At 30.6% G+C, this 22,195-nt stretch overlaps 3 protein-coding genes and 1 pseudogene across 4 annotated transcripts; 1 reads left to right on the forward strand and 3 right to left on the reverse strand.

The window, feature by feature from the left end:
- The first annotated feature begins 2,860 nt into the window (after positions 1 to 2,860).
- On the forward strand, positions 2,861 to 4,251 carry LOC110640113 (protein S40-5). The gene has a single exon (XM_021791305.2). The coding sequence runs from the start codon at positions 3,350 to 3,352 to the stop codon at positions 4,001 to 4,003; it is 654 nt and encodes a 217-aa protein (XP_021646997.2). The 5' UTR covers positions 2,861 to 3,349; the 3' UTR covers positions 4,004 to 4,251.
- A 2,980-nt stretch (positions 4,252 to 7,231) lies between these two features.
- Positions 7,232 to 8,062, reverse strand: LOC131176077 (polyubiquitin 8-like). Of its 2 annotated transcripts, none has more exons than XM_058141192.1 (2): positions 7,834 to 8,062; positions 7,232 to 7,756 (listed from the first exon to the last, which is right to left on the reverse strand). In XM_058141192.1, the coding sequence occupies exons 1-2, from the start codon at positions 8,050 to 8,052 to the stop codon at positions 7,337 to 7,339; spliced, it is 639 nt and encodes a 212-aa protein (XP_057997175.1). In that variant the 5' UTR covers positions 8,053 to 8,062; the 3' UTR covers positions 7,232 to 7,336. The 2 variants fall into 2 exon arrangements, with proteins under 2 accessions (XP_057997175.1, XP_057997174.1); XM_058141191.1 differs by having other exon boundaries at positions 7,232 to 7,765.
- Positions 8,063 to 13,892: 5,830 nt separating this feature from the next.
- LOC110640119 (glucan endo-1,3-beta-glucosidase 1-like) lies at positions 13,893 to 15,940 on the reverse strand (annotated as a pseudogene).
- Positions 15,941 to 20,488: 4,548 nt separating this feature from the next.
- Positions 20,489 to 21,312, reverse strand: LOC131175923 (uncharacterized). Its single transcript, XM_058140622.1, has 2 exons — positions 20,989 to 21,312; positions 20,489 to 20,920 (listed from the first exon to the last, which is right to left on the reverse strand). The coding sequence occupies exons 1-2, from the start codon at positions 21,229 to 21,231 to the stop codon at positions 20,489 to 20,491; spliced, it is 675 nt and encodes a 224-aa protein (XP_057996605.1). The 5' UTR covers positions 21,232 to 21,312.
- Positions 21,313 to 22,195: the final 883 nt, after the last annotated feature.

Genomic DNA, 22,195 nt, shown 5'->3' on the forward strand with positions numbered 1-22,195 from the left:
GCAGGAGTGTTCCTTACGCGCACTATAAAGATTTGAATTCATCATTAATTTAAGAACAATTGGACCCCATTTCTCCTGCAACATTTGATGGATTGGAGTAGCTCGTGCAAGAATCCCATTTCATTGGCTGGCCTAACAGCCCTAATCCTCACTACCCGACACAGAGCCTCCAGCATAAATGTTCATGATTCTTCCTTGGTACAACAAGCCCATCTTCTCCTTCATATTGTTTTTCAGTTTTTAACACATAAAACAGCAATATAATATTTATATATCAATTCTTTATGATCCACCCAAGTACAATCATTACCAAAAACTTTGATTTAGTGGATCTTTAATTAGTAGAATAAAGAATACCCATCCAGTGGGTACTTATAAAAATATTTTTATATATATTCTGATTATATAGTCTGATCAGTCACGAAATATATAGAATTAATATCCATCTGGAAACCATGAGATCACATGCATAACATTTGAGGTTGTTTTCTTGTTTTGTTGTCTTTAAGGGTGGGATGGTTGTGTAGTAGGAGGAAGGCAGCTAGCCAGTGGTGGTTGGGTTGTGGCTTGAGCGCTAGTCACAGGGAGATTCTGATTCTGGCAAAATAATAATAATAATAAGAAAAGCCCTTCAATTGCATGACGTATATAAACCAGCTTCTGATTTTGGGAGTTTTCTGGGCTGTCATGTTTTGGGTATGTAAGGACACAGGCGGTGGGTCATGCAAAGATTAGGGAAGGATGTGTGTTATGCTATTTCTAAATTCCACTTTTATTGCCCTCCATAGTTTTTTTATTAAAATATCATAGGCTCCAATAATATTGGATGGTTTTTTCTCTGTGAAGGATATAATAGAGCCGCCAATTCATTCTGCAATCTGCATTATAGATCCAAATTAGGGCAAAGCTCCATTGCATGTCACATGGTGCTTGCTTATTCCACTGTTTTACCCTTTTTCTGTCACTTGAAAATGGAATCACCTCATTTACATTTACAACCTTTAGAAGATTAGAACAAAAAAAAAAAAAAAAAAGAAACTTGAAACTATTTAATCCTTTTTTATTATTAATACTTTAAAAAGTACATATTAAAGGAGATAAGCAAGTTTTTATGTAAATGAACATAGGATACTGATGGTTCTCTCAGAAAAAACATAGGATACCGATGAGAAGGGTAGGGCCAATTGAGTTGGGTCACGGTCCACAACTGACGCGCCCAACAAGTAAAATGGGCCCAACACAAGTCTTGTCACTGCAAGAATCTAGGACCCACTCCATAGTGTATGTATGGAAAAGAGTAGGGTCCTCAATAATAGTAGCCAACAAGGGCAGTGTAAGGTACCCACAAGATACAGGGTACCCAGCACCCACTGGTTGTGTGTCAAATTTGGAGCAACATTAACAAAGCCTTGGTTGCCGCTTGCCAACTGCCATGGGCTTGGGCTTTTCCACTTTGACTGTGAAATCTATGATGGTGAATGGAGATAAGTCTTTTTTTTTAAAGAAAAGACGACTCCTTGTAGGACCCACTGACTATACATGGACCCCACCATTTCCCACTATCAACCGTCCAATGTGCCCATCATCTCTCATCTCAGAGGCCAACGCCAGCCCCAGCTTTTCAAAACCCCACACCCACATCCCTCAAGTGGGTCATTATTTTATTTTAGGTAAACCCTAAACACCATGAACAGATTGTATCCTAACCCATCAATTATGCAAAATTTATGGTCACTGTCATCATTATCATTATTTTAATTTCATATATTTTAACAGGTTACGGATTGCTAACGTGGCAAGATTGACGTGCATTGACGGGACCAATTTGTATTGTCGCGTACACGTGTTGGGCTATGAAAGGACATGTAGATGAAGAGAGCTTTTGAGGGTACCCACGTGGAGGATGGGGCCCCTATTGGATGCATTTGACATTGTCAAACAAAGATAAGTTTTCTTGCTGGGTCCATTAGAGGAAGGAGAATGAAATCTGACGTGGACTTAATATAATGCTCTTGACTTGCCTGGATTATTCACCAAAAGGAAATAATCTCTCATCTAATCATGTGTTTTATGCCTCAACTTTTTACCAACATTACAATACTACTCTTTGGTTAAAAAAAAAAAAATTACAATAGTAGCTAATTGTTGAAATATTATTTGATATTATTTGTATTTTTTTCAAGAGATAGCCTACAAGATATACCTAATAATCATCTTAATTACAATATTACAACGAAAATTGGTAACATACAATTAAATAATATGTAAATACAATCAATTCAATATTGGTGAAATTTGAATTTGAAATATTAATCGAATAATGTCTCTCTATTTATTTTTATTTGTCATTTTTAATAAGTTAATTTGTCCAAAATTATCCATCATCTTGAAGAGATTAAGAAATATTAATTTTTTTTCCATTTTTAATATTTTCTTTAATAAATATGATAATTATTTTTATAAATTTTTAAAATTTATTTTATCACCTGCTTTATAATTAGGCGAAATACAAGTAAATTTAGTTAAATTAAAAAATATTTTTTTATATGATTTAAATTATTTAATTACTACATTAATTATTATGAAAAAATTTTAAATGAAAGATAAAAACGTATGGGGAGAGGTGTATAAAATATTGAAGTGGATTGATTTTATTGATGAATTTTTCAATGAAATATAATAAACCCATTTTCCATTTCATTGGTCTATTATGATATACTATTTCATATAGCATTATCAGTTGATTATCTCAAGAATCTCTAATTACATCAGGAGGCAAGTACATTGGTGTTTGTATGCAAGTGATCAAAGAAAATCAATTCATTATTCACAAGGAAGGTTTAAAAACACAATGTCTAAAATTAGTAAATTACCCATGACAAATAATAGCCCAATCGTCCAAAATGGGCAAGTCACTTTCTTCCAAGCTCACTCCTCTCCTCCTGACACTGCTCCTCTCGACAAATAGGCACACTCATCCTTAACCGATTGGTAAGTGGTGAACACGCGCATCCATGAGCACGTGAAGGCCATCTAATGCGTGCTCTAGTCTTTCGTTTTCTTTAAACAGTTTGGTGCCCATCTTGGCTTCACTATTCATAAAAACCATTATTTGATAGAAGAGGAAATGCAGACAAAATGAGCCCCAAATTCACATGAAATGAAACTGAGCCTTTTCTCTTCTCCTTCAGTGAAGTGGCCAATGCTATATATACATGTCTTCTCCTTCAAAGCCACCCTATGTTAGAGCCAACCTAATGGACTCATAACTATATCTTCTTCTCATTCATTTTCTTTTTGCCAAAAATTTCAAGTGGGTTTTGAGTTATCAGATCAATTTGGCCGCTTTATGGCCAAAGGAAGGAGGCTAACGACGAGTCGTAGTGAAAGGCTGTTGGGAAGCTTTGCTTACAGTAATGGCCAAGAAACCAACGTCAACGACTTGTCGGAGCTAGGCGAGGAAGATGTGTGGTCGATGGTTGATGATGAGGCGCACCGGAATGACCAGATTAACAATAATTCTCAGGAAGACTGGATTTCACGCGCCGATGTTGAGAGTAATGGGAATATGTCTATAAGGAGCCGCCGCCGAATCCCCCGAGACCGAGGTGACCACCACGTGGGAGGGTTATCTTTGGCCTTCGAAGATTCTTCGGGCAAGACGGCTTCGTCGAGAATCGTGCACCAGTTCCGTGGACATGACAGCGTGGCACCAGAAGCATCATCTCCTCGTCACATGGCCACGTCAGCTCCTGTGAACGTGCCGGACTGGAGCCAGATCCTCAGGGTCGACTCGGTTGAGTCATTGCATGACTCGGATGAGGGCTACGATGACCGTGATTCGGAGATGGTCCCCCCACACGAGTACCTGGCGCGTGAGTACGCTCACAGTAGGAAAATGGGTGGCGCCTCTGTCTTCGAGGGAGTTGGAAGGACTCTGAAGGGCCGTGACATGAGGCGCGTGCGCGATGCAGTGTGGAGCCAAACAGGGTTTGATGGTTAAAAACCAAAGACAAGGCCTATCAGTGTTGTTCTCGAGAGATTGCTTATAAATTTTTTCCTTGGGCAATGATTCGGCCGATTTGACTCGGGTTAACTGAGTCAACTCTGTAACGAGTGAGCTCAAGCATAACTCTGCTTGACGAGGAGCCTGCTCCATCTTCTGTCGAGGATTGGAATTTGGAATTCATGCACTTGTTTGTTAGTACTATTTTTCTGCTGATTAATTCAGTCCCCATATTCTTACCCATACATTCACTCTTTGAAATCAAATAACTTAATAATACCAATAAATTTTAATTAGAGACATTCAAATCATTTTTATATCTGTGAGGTCTTGAGTTGGATTTTAAAAATATTAGAGAAAGATTTTATAAATATTTAATAGCAATTAAATTATGTTATTAATGTTGCAATCACCCATCTTCTTAATCACTATTAGACGTTAAATGAAAGGAAATATCATGATGTTAGTGTGGGCTAAACAAGATAAAGAAGAAGAAAGGTTTAAAAGAAGATGAGAAATGGGGTTAGACTTGGAAAGAGACATAAATGGAATAAAGAAATTAAGTAGCTAGAGGGATCCATCACCTTGGAGAGAACGAGAAAAACAACCAGGCTTTTTTAATGGAAGATGATAGATGGAGATATTGAGAGAGTGAGGCCACAATTGCTGAGAAGCTCAAGAAAGACAGAGGCTGTAGAATTACAACGCCATCCACCTTAGTGAAGTCAGGAACAAATATTAGACATTGTCTATACCCTGTGACTCACCTTTTTCCAGAAAAGGACTCCACTATTGGTTTTTGCTGGGATGGTATAGAGCCATTTGATTTTCTTTTTCTAATTTTTATTTATTTAGTAAAAACTTAATATAATATAATATATCCCATAATTGAATTATTCAACGAGGAAAAAAAAAAAAGAGAAAATTATTACTGGTGAATCTTGATATGCAGAGTAGCAGATTGTGGGATATTTAGAGGGTCCACAGTGGATCGTTGATGATGAAAATCTAAATATAATATGAGATTCCCATTTTCTTTTTGTGATTCATGCAATTGACATGACTTCGACACAAGAGAAGAGATTGACAAACCGAAACTCACCATCGCTTCATGTATACTAATGGGAGTTTTCATTTCAATTCCTCAAACCCATCGTTTAACTTTAGAATATTTCCCCCCTTTTTTTATTTATATTTATATTTTTCTTTTAATAACTGCTTTGTGCCTTCGAATATTCCTAGTAATCCTAAAAAGATTTTTTCCTTTTTGGTTAGGAGAAGTATTAATATGTAATTGGTAATCAAATGATCACACTACAGTTTAGTCTTTCTCTTATAAAAATGTAAAGAATCCCCATTTCAATTTAAAACTCGTTTATTTCATAAAAAATAATTTATATATGAAAATATTTTTATATATTTTTATAAAAATATTTTTTATTATTTAGATATAATATTAAATTAATGATATGTATTTATTATATATATATATATATATAAATAAATGTATTTACATTTTAATAAGACTATTAAAATTTAAAAAACGAAAAATGACTTTCTCTTTTAAAAAAATAAGTCATTTTCTTTAAAAATGACTTAATTTTTTCTTTTGAGGAGGAAAATATTTTTTATTTCCCAATTTTCCTGAATGCTCCAAATGTCAAAAACACAAAAAAAGTTTTTCAAAAAAATATTTTCCGTAAAACGAATAGAGCCTAAATCAATTATCTATTAAATATAAATTAGCATGTTAATATAATGATATTTATAATGAATAGAATATTCTCATAAAATACACTAGTATATAAAATAAAAGGGTATTATTTAAAATAATTTGGACATCTTTAATTTAGAGAATTAAATGTTTTTATATGAAAATGTAATAAATTAATTATAAAAATAGTGAAAAAAGAAATTAAAAATCTAAAATGACATAAAAGATATAATATTAAAATTAAAAGTTTATAATTTTTAAATATTAATGAAGAATTGATCTGAAATAAAATAAAGAAAATATTTATATAATTCATCCCAATTTATATAAAATTAAAACTTAATTACTGATGAGGTAGATTTAATAATAATATTAAAAAAAAGCAAAGAATCATTATAAGAAAATTATATTTTCTCGGAAGTGAAATAGGCCCAAAGGAAGCCCAATTTAAAGCAAGGTTGGATTGGGTGGTTCATCCAATCCCAACACATTATTTATTTTAGTTTATTTATTACACTTTATTTCTTGCGTATTTTTTCTTACTATAAAGTATGGTCCTTTTATAGACAAATTCTTAAAATAATAATTTGTCTACTAATAAATTTTAGCTCAATAATACTGAAATTATCTCTAGTGCTGTGAGTTTTAAGTTCAAATATCAATCGAAGCTGAAAGTTAAATAAAAAAAAAGCATTCTTTAATTTTTTTCTTGAGAAGGAAAAAAGAAAAGGGAAAAAAGAGTTGTTCTTGCCACCTCTTATTTCAAGAAATTCAAATTTTGAAAAAAAAAATATACATATATATATTTTTATAAAAAAGAAAAATATTTCATTAATTAAAAGAAGAATACATAAATAAAGTATAAATCACATTATTACATTTTTGTATAAATGAAATTAACCATTTATATAAAAAAAATTTAAAGATTTGATAGTATTGATAGAGCATGTTGGCTTGCGATAAATGTGCTGTATGCTCTACTCTTGGACTCCATGATTTTTTAATAAGTTCTATCAAATAATCTTCAAATATAATATCTTGCTAAAAAAAAAAATCTACATCTTATAAAGCATTCTTATTAAAAAAAATCACTTATATATACTGATAAAAACTCTTTAATAAAGAGGAATGCTCTGTTACAGGATAGAAACACAACGCATACACTTAGAGCTATTAATGAGGATAAATCCGAGTATTCATTCACTTAAAATCTATTAACAATTATAGATCTGAGGAGAGATACTCAAAATCTATTTCAAACAGATACAATGTGAGAATTATTAAAAAAAATAAAAAAAAAAGTAGTAAAAAATAAAGATAAAGGGGTTGTAATCGGTGAAAACACTCACCGATGCCACCTAAAAGAAAAATCAAAAGGATAAAAGGAGAGAGGAGGAGAGAAGAAAGAGAGAAAAAAAAAAAAAAAAGATGAAAGATGTTTCTTTTCACTTTGGATAAACATATTCCTAGTTAGTAATACAAACTATTATTATAAGAAATTCAAATTTTGGATAAACATGTTCCTAATCACTAATACAAACTATTATTAAAGAAATTCAAATTTTGGATAAATATATTCCTTATTATTAATACAAACTATTTATTGGACTTGATTACTAGTAGAACAAGTGAATTGCATCATTGGCTCTAATTCCAGCACCCCACAGAGTGGTTTGATCAGTCAAAAACCAGTTACTTCCAGGTTTTTTGAGTTTGATGCTGGTGAGTTCAATACCATATTTGTGATGAAGGATCAGCTTCAAGGATAGTACGTTCATATAAGGATGAACAATACATTCATAAATCTCGCCGACTCCACCTAAGATCCAGATACTATAAGTCTTATGGACAATGATATTAATGTTTGGATAATATCCTACATTTGCTAAGTCTTCCAACACCTGCCCATTTAAAAACAACACTTGTTCCTCTATTGCCAAACCAAAATAATTCTTAGCTTGGTCTTTAAGGAAAATGCCCTTTGTTTGTTCAGTAATCAATACTTGGAACTGAAGAGCTTCATAGACTAGACTAACCTGCAAAAACTACAGTCACACAACATCAAATTATGCAAAGCAACTTAATTAAAAGTGGAAGACAAGTGATTAATTACCCGAATGAGAAAAATTACAGAGCCTTGTTCAATCCCATAATCTTGCACTCTTATTGAATCCCGTAGCGACTCTCCATTAAAAGAGAGGCCTTGCCACTGTGGTTCAACATGAATCAATTGCTGAATCCTCTGTTTAACGTGAAGAATTGTTGGATTTTGATCATATCCTGGAATCATCAAAGAGAAGTTGCCTTCAGGGTAGACAACTGTTACCTCCATGGTCTGTACTGTAACTGCAATTATTATTAATTAAGCATTTAATTACATGCAATATTATAAGCTTTAATAAATTAAAAACAAATTAACTAATAATATCACCTCTGGTTTTCACTACAAAGAATTTGATTAGATATATACCTCTTAATTCTAAGAAGCTTTATAGAGAGAGCAAAATCTACTTATTGGTGTATTAAAAAAAATGATCACACAAAATGGATTATGGTTACTTTTTAGTACGATTTAAATGATTTCCTTTAAAAAAAAAAAAAAAATCTTGTATGCCAATTGCATAGAGAAGACATCAATTTCTCATTTTGTTTGTTCATGCACATTTGTTGTGCATATTAGATAAGGGTGGCTACCGGGCTAATTTCAACTCAAGGGATTGAGAATGAACTGCAAGATCTCTCTTAATTTTGATTTCGATTCGATTTTGATTTTAATTTCGATTCAAGGGCAAATTTTCCTGAATTTGACCAATTCCAAATAAAGTTACTTCATTTTTAAAAGGTTCTTGCAAGTTCTTTATGAACGGGGAAGTGTGTATGCTGTGCATTCTTCAAACTTATCGGATATGGTAATGTAATTAATTGAACAAAAAAAAAAAAAAGTGTTCTTCCTATTTGAAATGCATGATTAATTGAGATGTGAGGAAATGGTTGAGGTGTCTTAAAGTGTGACTCGCTAAGCCAGTATGCTATGGTGTGTGCTGGTGCAAATTATATCACTAATTTTGTGCAAAACTGAAAGTTGGTGCTAAAAATAAAAAGTTTTAAATTAATTATATATTTAAAAATTAATAATTTTATATAAATAAAATAAAATGTAAAAAAATATTTTATTAAGACTAAATATTAAATTAATAATATTTAGTTAAATAAAATAGATTTATTTATAATTCTCTCTATAATTATAATTAATCATATTTAGTTATTTTAAATATTAAAAATTTACTTTTTTATAATATAGTTTTTAATTTAATTTTATTTTTAGTGTTTTGACTGCAATAATTAATTTTGAAACAAGTAAAAGGTATGAAATTATGTTGAGTGTTCATTGACTTATGTCATCCCTTGATTTTATGCATGCAATCATTTCACCCCTTGATTTTATGCCTGCTCCATTTGCATCCAATCATAATTCTTGTGAAGCTCTTTCCGTGACAATGTTTGATTAATTTGCCAAAGCATATGTGCAAAATTTAAGATATATCGATTCCCTAGCAGAGGGCTCTCCCTCTATGGCCATAATTTTCCTTATCTCCCTCTCAACTCATAGGTCATCATCAAATGGTCAGAAAATAAGACAATAATAGTTGTATTTTGGATAAATAATGTATACTTCAAATGTAAAAGCTTTGATGATATTTTTTTTCATCGGAGGATGTGATAGACGAGAGGAAGACAACCAGCTGATGGATACGCTTAACAATCATAGGAGCAGAAATGCTCACCATCTCAATTATAGATGCACAATTATAAAGCAAACATGTAAATTATATATTTTTATGATAAAGATCAACTAAATTATATATAAATTAAATAATAATAATAATAATTACAAAGAAGGAAAAAAAAATTTCCTGTCATATTGATTGCAATGTAGATTTTTGCAACGTTTGGTGTAGAATTTTTTCTTGGTATCATCTGGATATGTTTCAGAGTCGAAAAGTATTAAATTCGTGTGTCAATTAAAAATAATTAATATAAAATTAAAAATCTCAAGTGATATTACGCTAGTTGCCATAATCACAGCTGATTTATAGAAGGAATTAACAATTAACTCACAAATCTCTCCGTTATGCAAGTGAAAGCAATGGCTCAATTCTTTCTGCAAATTTAGCTCAGAAGGCCCAAAATTTGATATGGGTGTCTTTGAATTTCCAAAATAGGATTCCGCTTCCTTTCTGTACAAAGTTTCAGCCTTTTCTTTCTGTTCAATTCTTTCTTTGAATCACATATCCTGAGCGCCAGATGGCTTGTTATAGCAGCAAGGAGAAGCCTTCAAAACTAGTGGTTAATGGAACGAGTCAGTAGAAACTGGCAAATTAATGCAGAACAAACAATAGCCGCACTACCAGCAATAACGGGCTCTGTAGCACCCACAAGTTACCGTCCCTGGAATTCAAACACAAACCCCACGACAAGGCCTTAGCAGCTTCAGGCATCAAACCCCCCTCCAGTAAGAGCTGCACCAACAAGGCCAGTTCAAACGCCAGAGACCATACTTGGAAAACCCTTGGAAGACATTAAGCAGTACTACAGTTTAGGGAAAGAACTGGGTAGAGGCCAATTTGGTATTACTTACTTGTGCATAGAGAATTCCATTGGCCACACTTATGCCTCTAAATCCACACTGAAGAGAAAGCTCGTCAATAAGGGTTATAGAGAAGATATCAAGATAGAGGTTCAGATTATGCAGCACTTGTCTGGGCAGCCGAACATTATAGAGTTCAGGGGTGCCAATGAGGATAGACAATCTGTTCATGTGCTGATGGAACTTTGTGCAGGTAGAACTTTTTGATCGTATTATTGTTAAGGGGCATTATTCGGAGAGAGATGCCACTAGAATTTCCAAGGATAGTGTGAATCTGGTGCACGCTTGCCATATTATGGGAGTGATGCACCATTTTATGGATTGCCTGTGTTCATTGGGGAAGGTTAATTTTTAATCCTTTCTCTGTTCTTTATATAGTGTGACATGTATCACTTAATATAATAAAGATGCTGTTGTTGCTGAAATGTTTGATTATGGTTTTGATAGCTGTATTATGCATAAGAATTATGCCTTCACAATCCTCGAATTTGGGCATTCTTTTGCATAAAATTGATGGAATCATGCGAATTTAATTTTTGAATGAATTCAGAGGGTTGGAGAAATTGTTCAATTTAGTACAGTGTAATGCAATTGAACATTACATTTTCTGTCACATTGAGCTATTGGATTAATGGAGATTGACGGTCAGTTTAGTTGTTTGGGATTAAGATTTAGTTATTTTTGTTGTTTTCGTTATATTGATGTTGACAATTGAAAATCAATAGAATTTAAGAGTTTATTTCTTTTTCCATTTGATTATTCTTCGTTGTTCTACATCACGATACACTTTTAAGATGAAAATATTCATATATGTTCTCATGCTATTAAGAAGGGCGAAGCTACAGTTCCACTAGTAGTGTTAATTGACCCATTGAACTTTTTTTTTTTTGTCAAATTATTAGTTATCATTAATTTTTTTTTTTTATAAATATATCTTTTTTTTTCTTAATGCCCCATTACATTTTATTCAATACTTTGAAAATTTTCCAATTTGATATATAAGAGTAAAAATTTGATTTAGAATATATTAAAGTGTTGTAATTATTTAAATATTTACTGAAAAAATAATTTGAAAATTTTTTAATGAGATTTTTACATTTAATATGAGTTAAAGTAAAACAAAAAAAGAAAAAAATCATATTTAATATGAATAAATTATTTAATTGATTGGTAATTAATTATTCATATTTATATTTATTATATAATTAAAAAATATAGATATAAATATATAATTAGTTTTTTGTATTTTTTATGAGATATAATAAATAATATAATTGAATATTGAACATTTCATCTCAATGACACAATATTTTATAAATAAATAAAAAATATTTTTATTTAAATGTTTTATAAATATGTGAAGATAAAAACTTTTACCCCACTTATAAAAAATTCTAACTCCACCACCACTGAATATTAAGTATTTTAAAGTTGGTATAAGATCAAGTAAACTAGGAAATAAGAATAAGGTAATGATGAGCTTTGATTGAAAGAGTTGTATTCTTTATCGTTCGTTCGATGTAATTGAAGGAAAACTAAGGAGAATAGTGTATTTCATCCAATCCCAACACACTATTATTTTAGTTTATTTATTAAGCTTTATTTCTTGTAAATTTTTCTCGCTATAAAGTATAACTATTCATCCAGCAATAAACTTTAACTCAATAATTTTAGTGTCATCTCTAAAATTACGAGCTCTTAAGTTTGATCTCTAATTAAAGATAAAATAAAAAATAAAAAAATATAAAAAAAGATAATCTTACATGTTCATCTCTTATTATAAGAAATTCAAATTTTGGTTAAACATATTCCTAAATACAATGTTTATCACTATTATTAGACTTGATTACTCGTAGAATATTTCAATTTCATCATCAGCATTAATTCCAGCAGCCCCCAAAATAGTTTGATCGGTCAAAAGCCAGTTACTTCCAAGTTTTTTGAGGCTAATGTTGGAGATTTCAAGACCATGTCGTTTATGAAGACTCCGCTTCACGGATTTTACAGACATATAACGATGAACAACAAAGGCAAAAAGCCGGTTGTTTCCATGTCGAATCCAGACAATATAAGTCTTAAGGACAAAGATAGTAATGTTTGGATAATACTCTACATCTGCTTCATCTTGCAGCACCTGCATATTGAAAATCAACATTTGTTCCTCTATTGCCAAACCAAAACGATTCAGAACTTGTTCTTTAAGGTAAATGACCTTAGTTTGTTCATTAATCAATACTCGGTGTCTAATATGTTCATATTCTAGACTGACTTGAAAAAACTGCAGCCACACAACACCAGAGTAAGCGAAGCAAATTCAATAAAAATAGAAGATAGATAGTTAATTACCCGAATGAGACTAATTACAGAGCCTTGTTCAATCCCACAATCTTGCACTCTTGCTGAATCCAGTAGCTGCTTTCCATTAAAATAAAGCCCTTGCCACTCTGGTTTAACTAGAATTAATTGCTGAATATTTTGTTTAAGGTGAAGAACTGTTGGGTTTTGATGATATTCTGGAATCATCACAGACAAGTTGCCTTCAGAGTAAAGAACTATTACCTCCATGGTCTGCACTGTAACTGCAATAATTGTTAATTAAGCATTTAATTTATATGCATTAATATTAGCTTTAATAAATTAGAAAACAAATTAATTGCTAATATCACCTTAAGTTTTCACGGTAGAGAATTTGATTAGAGATATGCCTCTTAATTTTAGGAAGCTCTGTAGAGAGAACAAGATCTATTTACTGGTTTTTTAAAAAAAGTGATCACGCAATTTTGATTATAGGTATTTTCTCAATACCATTCAAATGATTTAAAAAAAAAAAAAAAAGAAAAAAGAAAAAAAGGGTATGCCGATGGCGTAGAAGACATAAATTCCTCATTTTGTTTGTTCATGCACATTTGTGGGTATATTAGAGTAGAATGGCCACTGGGCTAATTTCGATTGAAGGTTAAGAAGGATCAAAACTGGAACCGCAAAGTCCCTCTTAATTATGATTTGGATTCAATTTTGATTTTAATTTCAATTTAAAGGCAATTTTTCTTGAATTTTACCCATTTTAATTCCAAATTAAGTTTATTCATTTTTAAAAGGTTCTTGCAAGTTCTTTAGCCTCCTCAATCTGGAGTTTTTAAAATTTCACGCTCTATATTTTAATTATTTATCCATAAATTATATATTTATTTATTTATTGATGCTGTTATATTCTATGAGGTCTAAAGCTTTTTGATGCCTGAACTCCTGTTATTAGGAGACTTCTTTCATTAATTAATTAAGAAACATGACACTGAATTAAAAAAAAAAAAAAAGTGAAGATTATAACAAAGAAGAAAGCCTAAAAATCTACATAATGCTAAAAAACTATAACAATAAAAAAAAATTATAATTGCAGATGCAAGAACTCCGTGGCCACGTCTTCAATTTCATTAAAATCAATTGACAGATAAACCCTATGATTTTCATTAAAAAAAAAAAAAAAAGAAAAGAAAAAAAGAAAGCAAAAGAATGAACAATCTTGGTTAGGTCACAGTAGTGGTGATCATGGCCACGCCCTCGAAATCACAAGACCCTGGAGCCTTCCCTTCCTTCTGGTAATTAGCTATCAAATGCGTCAGATGCATGGTTCTTCACATTATTAGGCTAGTAACGAGCCTCCCCTTGTTGTATTTCACTGCAATTAGTCCTTCGTGGTCCTCATGCCCAATCCAGAGCTGCCTGCAATGTCCTTGAATCAACACCATCCATTGCAATACAATATGTTGGGTTCGTTGTATCATTTGCCAAAATAGTCCCACTTCCAGAAACATGTAGCAAATAAATTGGTGTGGAATTCCCACGGAACAAGCCCCAATTTGCCTTGGTGACGTCAAGTCCTCCCTGAACAATTCACATATATACACACTGGAGGTCACTTCTGGATGAGGAGTCCCAATACGATCAAGAACATGCTTAATCAGATTAGAGTTATAGGCGTCTGCATTGTCAATAGTAGCATAAGGCTCTTTTGAATCAACCTTTGAAGGCCATCCAGTTTCAGTGACAAGAACTACAACATCAGTAATATTCAAGTTCTTCATAGAAAAATACGCAGCATCAATCATAGCATCAAGCACATTAGTGTAATGCAACAAAGTATTAGGATCAACCATTTCTTTAGATGGTGTCAAGGGCTTGAACAAAGAATTATCAAGGGCCACCACTCCTTTGTTTTGCATAAAAACATAGGAGAACCAGTTTTTGACAAAAACTGAAGCGTAACTGAGCTCCTCTGGCTAACGAAGGATTCTGATGGTGGTGGAAATGGATCAAGAATTATGGAAGCTGCATGTGGAGTTGAAATCTTGATCTGGATAGGCAAAGTTGAAGCAAATAAAATTATTAGTTTTTTTTTTAAGGAAGGATATAGAGCATATATTGAGACTGAATGATCTTCAAAATGTGACACTGTTTATTGATTTATTTTGCATTTATATAATAATATTATTTGTTAAAATCTGTTAAAAATTATAAATTTAAAATTAAAAAACATAACAAAAAATCTTTAAAATATAATAGAAATTATTAGTAGTATCTTTTCTATTTTATTGGAGATAATTTTATTTTCTTTTTAACTTCTTACTAGCAGCAAATGAGCATCTCCAACAAAAATTAAATATCTTAAGGGATATTACACAAAGTTGCCATAGTCACAGGTGATTAATAGAAGGAATTAACAATTAAGTCACAAATTTTCCCATCATGCAAGTGGAAGCAATGGCTTAGAAGAAAGTAGTCCAGTAGAGACAATTTTTTTTTTTTTTTAATTTGAAGATGGAATAATCACTTTTTTTTTAATTGTGCTTAAACAAACAGCTTTTTTTTTTAGTATTAATAATTACCTGTTTTTTATTATCAATTTTATAAGGTCAATTGAATTAAAAATACTAAATGTTTATGTTAAATTATGATTGTTTAAAAAATTTTTAATTTTATGTGAAATACTCAAATTTTTAAAATTTATCATAATTATAGCTAAAAGGGTAAAATTAAATTTAAAAAATTAACAATAAATTACAATATAGTAACTAAAGTTTTATTTGATTATATAAAACAATTCATTGATTAAACTTTATATTTAAAAAGAAAATATATTTTATATTTATTTTTAATAAAATTTATGCTAAAAAATATATTTATTAATTGAAATTAACATAATTATCTTTTAAATCAAGTAAAATAAATATATGTATTCAAATATAAAATATAAAAATAAATTATAACTTTTTACAAAACAATTTTAAAAATAATATATAATTGAAAAAGATAATAATATATCTACAAATTTTCATAGATAATACACATAATAGAATGAAAATTCATCAAATTTTCTTTTCTTCCCTTCTCGCCCTTCCCTTTTTCCAGGTCGTAAAATCCACTCACTAGTGCATATCCACCAAATTTATAGCTCAGTGACATCCTCTTAATATCAATAATTTGTGGTAGCATATGGGTCTCTAGTGAGTACCATAGAGCCACTTAGTCGTATGACATTTTCGCATCAAAGCATTTCAAGTCTGAGTACAGTCATCATTCTTCTCTGTTTTTTCTGCTGACCAGCTCGGATAAATATATGATAAATAGATCAGAACAAGACACTTAATCACCGTACTAGTACATTTATGCCATCTCTTTCACTTAGTAGAATTTTGTCATGTTAATAGGATAGCTAATGAAGCTGCTCATATGTTGGCTAAACTCAAGTCTCATAATCAACTACCGTGCAATTGGCTTACGGCCTTTCCCTTTCAATTAAGATCTATTTGCATTTCTGATGGCCATGGGGCCGGCCCTGTAATGCATATTATTTTTTTGTGTCAGATGAAAAATGTTATGTCAAGCAAACCTTGCTAAAATTGCATCGTAGAAAAGTATGAATTTATTTTTATATTTTATATTTGGATATATATATATTTATTTGACTTAATTCAAAAGATAATTATCTTAATTTAAAAAATAATTATGTTATTTTAATTAATAAAAATATTTTTTAGTATAAAATTTCAATTAAAGATGAATATAAAATATATTTTTCTTTTAAATATAAAATTTAATTAATAAACTATTTTATTAATAAAATAAAATTTTAGTTACTATATTATAATTTATTATAAATTTTTCAATTTCAATTTGACTTTTTGATTATAATTGTGACAATTTTAAAGTTTAACTATTTTATGTAAAATTAAACGTTTTAGTTATATTCGTGATTTAACGTAAATGTTTGACATTTTTAGTCTAATTAGCAATTTGTACCATAAATCAGTATTTTTAAATGAAACTATCATTAATCAAGAGGTCTGATAATATATATAAAATCAATGAATGATTAATTGTGTCCATTTACATGCACACCTTTTTTTTTTGAAAAACGTTTACATGTATACTTAATTATAGATTAAGTGTGAATGTTCATTGTTCATATCTGTAATCATTGGGATTCAAGTCTTTTTATTTACATAATCTAACTAATCCATGTTGTTCAACGTTCACATGGGAATAATACGTCCTCTCTCTCCTACCGAAAAACATTTGATTTCAATCTATTTCTGTCTTCTTCTCAATATATCTCCGTGATCTCTGCAAATTCAGCCCATAATTTGATATGGGTGTCTCTGAATTTCCAAAACAAGATTCCGCTTCCTTTCTATCCAAAGTTTCAGTCTTTTCTTTTTGTTCAATTCTTTCTGTGAATCACATGTCCTGAGCGCCAGATGGGTTGTTATAGCAGCAAGGAGAAGCCTTCAAAACCAGAGGTTAAAGGGTACAGGCCGGTAGAAACTGGCAATTTAATGCAGAACCAACAACAGCCGCACTACCAGCAACAACAGGCTTTGCAGCGCTCACAAGTTACGGTCCCTAAAATTCAAACACAAACCCCACAAACAAGTCAGTTCAAACGCCAGAGACCATACTTGGCAAAATCTTGGAAGACATTAACCGGTACTCCAGTCTAGGGAAAGAACTAGGTAAAGGCCAATTTGGTATTACTTATTTGTGCACAGAGTATTCTACTGGCCAAACTTATGCCTGCAAATCCATACTGAAGTTAGTTAATAAGGGTGATAGAGAAGATATCAAGCGAGGTTCAGATTATGCAACACTTGTCTGGGTTGCCAAACATTGTGGAGTTCAAGGGTACCTACGAGGATAGGCAATTTGTTCATGTTGTGATGGAGATTTGTCCTGGTGGGGAACTTTTTGATCGTATTATTACCAAGGGGCATTATTTGAATGAATTCTATCATGTAGGAGTAATCAGAAAGTTCTATTAGGGATAGTATTTTCCTAATTTGTATTGGTTTAGTATTTTCTTATTTTGGGATACACTAGCAGTACTAGTTATTAAACTATGAACGTCGATATAATCTAGGTATTATAGTAGAGTTTATTATTATTGATATTGACAATTAAGAATTAATAGAATTTGAGGGCTTATTTCTCCCTTTGATTATTTTTTTATTGTTCTACATCACTACATGCTTTTAAGATGAAAATATTCATATATATTTTTCATATAATTGGAGTGAAGTGGTTATTTTGTATATTCTATTCAGTAATGTAATAAATTAATCACAAAAATAGTGATTAAAATAATGTGAAGAGAAATAATATTAAAAAATTTATAGTTTTTAAATACCGATGTAGAACTATCTCAAACAAAATTATATAAAAAAATATTTATATAATCGATGCCAATTAATTTAAAATTAAAGTTTAACTATTTATATAATAGATTTATTAATAATATTAAACGAAGCAAATAATCTATATACATTTTCTTGGCCCAAAATATGTAAGAAGTGAAGTAGCCCCAAATGAAGCCCAAATTAAAGCAAGGTTGGATTGCAAAAGACTATTTATTTTAGTTTATTTATTGCTCTTTATTTATTGTGTATTTTTATTACTATAAAGTACCATTGTTTTATAGACAAATTCTTAAAATAAAAATTTGCCTACTAGTAAATTTTAGTTCAGTTATACTTGAGTTATCTCTAAAATTGTGAGCTCTCGAGCTCGAACCCAATCAGAGTTAAATGTATAAAAAAAAAATCCATTAAAGAAAAAAATGATCTTGCCTATTTTTTATTATAAGAAATTTAAATTTTGGATAAATATATTCCTAAATACTAATACAAACTATTATTAGACTTTAGTGGTAGAACAAGTGAATTTCATCATCAGCATCAATTCCTGCAGCTCCCAGATCGGTTTGATCATTCAAAAACCAGTTACTTTTAGGTTTTTTGAGGCTCGTGTTGGTGATTTCAAGACCATATTTTTGATGAAGAATCGACTTCAAGGATCCTACAGACATGTAACGATCAACAAGACAGCCATAACGCTGCTTGGTTCCATCTCGAATCCAGACAATATAAGTCCTAATGACAGTGATATCAGTGTTTGGATAATATCCTACATTTACTTCATCTTCTAGCACCTGCTCATTTAAAAACATCACTTGTTCCTCTATTGCCAAACCAAAAAAATTCAGAACTTGTTCTTTAAGGTAAATGCCCTTAGTTTGTTCATTAATCAATACTTGGTGTCTAATATCTTCATAGGCTAGATTGACCTGAAAAAACTGCATCAATACAACATCAAAATAAGCAAAGCAACTTAACTAAAAATAGAAGATAGGCAATTAATTACCCGAACAACATTAATTATAGAGCCTTGTTTAATCCCACAATCTTCCACTCTTGCTGAATCCAGTAGCTGCTCCCCATCAAAATATAGCCGTTGCCACTCTGGTTCAATATTAACCAATGCATGAATCCTTTGTTTAAGGTGAAGAACTGTTGAATTTTGACGATATCCTTGAATCATCACAGACAAGTTTTTAGAGTTGATAACCGTTATCTCCATGGTCTGTACTATAACTGCAATCATTGTTAATTAAGCATTTAATTATATGCATAACTATTAGCTTTAATAAATTAGAAAAAAAAAATAATTGTTAATATTACCTTAGGTTTTCCCCGGAGAGAATTCGATTAGATATATACCTCTTAATTCTGAGAAGTTTTGTAGAGAGAGTAAGATCTAATTATTGGCTTTTTAAAGAATGTGATCACACAATTTGGATTATGGGTATTTCTTTTAAGTACAATTTGAATGATTTCCTTTTAAAAAAAATATCTAGTACGCCAGTGTCATGGAAGACTTGAATTCCTCATTTTGTTTGTTCATGCACATTTGTTGAGTATATTAGGTTAGGATGGCCACTGAGCTAATTTCGGTAGAAGGTTCAGAGGATCGAAACTGGGCTTCCAATGTCTCTCTTAATTTTGGTTTTGATTCAATTTTGATTTTAATTTCGATTTAAAGGCAATTTTTCCTGAATTTGACTGATTCCAATTCCAAATCAAGTTACTTCATTTTTTAAAAGGTTCTTGTTCTTGCAAGTTCTTTACGAATGGGGAGCTGTGTTTGCTGTGCATTCTTCAAACTTATCAGATTTGGTAATGTAATTAACTGTTCCTCTTTGAAATTCATAATTAATTGAGATGTGAGGAAACTGTTAAATTGTGGTTGCTGAACCATGTTATGGTGTGTGCGGGTGCAAATTATATATATCACTTGTCATTGAATATTGTGCAAAATTGAAATTTGGTGGCTAAAAATAAAAATTTTAAATTACATTATTACACATAAAAAGATTATTCATAAATTATTATATATTTAAAATTAATAATTTTATTTAAACAAAATAAAATAAAATGTAAAACACTTACATTTTATTACTAGTAAATATTAAATTAATAATATTTAGTTAAATAAAATAGATTTATTTATAATTCTCTCAATAATTACAATTAATCATATTTAGTTGTTATAAATATCAAAAAATTTATTTTTTATAATTTAGTGGTACTAGAGCTATTTCTAAAACTATGAACTCTTGAGTTCGAATTTTTATAGAAGCCAAATGTAAAAAAAAAAAAAAAAAAAAAAAAAAAAAAAACATCCATTAAAGGAAAAAAAAAAAAGTGATCTTGCTCATCTCTTATCATAGGAACTTCAAATTTTGGATAAATATATTCCTAAATACTAATACAAACTATTATTAGACTTATTACTTGTAGAAAATTTGAATTTCATCATCAGCATCAATTTTAGCAGCCCCCAAAAGGGTATGATCAGTCAAAAACTGATTACTTCCAAGTTTTTTGAGGTTCATGTTGGTGATTTCAAAACCATGCGTTTGATGAAGACTCAACTTCAAGGATTTTACAGACATATAACAATGAACAATACAGGCATAAAGCTGATCGGTTCCATCTCGAATCCAGACAACATAAGTCTTAAGGACAATGATAGTAGTGTTTGGATAATATCCTACATTTGCTCCATCTTTCAACACTTGCTCATTTAAAAACAACATTTGTTCCCCTATTGCCAAGCCAAAAAATTTCAGAACTTGTTGTTTAAGGTAAATGCCCTTAGTTTGTTCAGTGATCAATACTTGGTGTCTAATACCTTCATAGGATAGGCTGACCTGCAAAAACTGCAGCCATGCAACACTAAATTAAGCAAAGTAACTTTATTAAAAATAGAAGATAGGTAATTAATTACCCGAATGAGACTAATTATAGAGCCTTGTTCAATTCCATAATCTTGCACTCTTGCTGAATCTAGTAGCTGCTCCCTATTAAAATATAGCCTTTGCCACTCTGGTTCAACATGAATCAACCGTTGAATCCTCTGTTTAAGGTGAAGAACTGTTAAATTTTGATGATATTGTGGAATCATCACAGACAATTTGCCTTCAGGGTAGACAACTATTACCTCCATGGTACGTACTGTAACTACAATCATTGTTAATTAAACATTTAATTATATGCATTATTGTTAGCTTTAATGAATTAGAAAGCAAATTAATTGCTAATATCACCTCAAGTATTCACAGCAGAGAATTTGATTAGATATATGCCTCTTAATTCTGAGAAACTCTGTAGAGATAACAAGAGCTATTTATTGGCTTTTTAAATAATGTAATCACACAATTAAGATTATGTGTATTTTTTTTTAGTACAATTTGAATGATTTCCCTTTTTTTTGAGAAAAAAAAAGGTATGCCAATGGTATAGAAGACATGAATTTCTTATTTTATTTGTTCATGCACATTTGTTGGGTATGTTAGATTAGAGTGGCTATGAGCTAATTTTGGTTCAAGGTTTAAGAGAATCAAAACTGGAAATACAAAATCTTTCTTTATTTTAGTTTCGATTCAAATGTGACCAATTTCAATTTCACATTCAAATCAAGTTACTTCATTTTTAAAAGATTCTTGCACGTTCTTTATGGATGGGCGAAGTATGTCTGCTGTGCATTCTTCATATTTATCAGATTTGGTAATGTAATTAGCTGAATATAAAAAAAAAAAAAAATTCTGTTCTTCCTCTTTGAAATGCATGATTAACTGAGATTTGAGGAAATTGTTGAGGTTTCTTAAAGTGTGGTTGCTAAACCAGTATGCTGTGGTGTGCGCCAGTGCAAATTATGTCACTGGTTATTGAATTTTGTGCAAAATTGAAAGTTGGTGGCTAAAAATAAAATTTCTTAAATTACATTATTGCAAAAAAAATGTTATTTATACATAATTATATAACTAAACTTAATAATTTTATATAAATAAAATAAAATATTTAAAAAATACTTACATTTTATTAAGAGCAAATATTAAATTAGTAATATTTATTTAAATAAAATATATCGATAATTCTCTCTATAATTATAATTAATCATATTCAGTTGCTACAAATAATAAAATTTTATTTTC

This window comes from Hevea brasiliensis, chromosome 18, assembly GCF_030052815.1.
Source record: "Hevea brasiliensis isolate MT/VB/25A 57/8 chromosome 18, ASM3005281v1, whole genome shotgun sequence".
Lineage (NCBI taxonomy): Eukaryota > Viridiplantae > Streptophyta > Magnoliopsida > Malpighiales > Euphorbiaceae > Hevea > Hevea brasiliensis.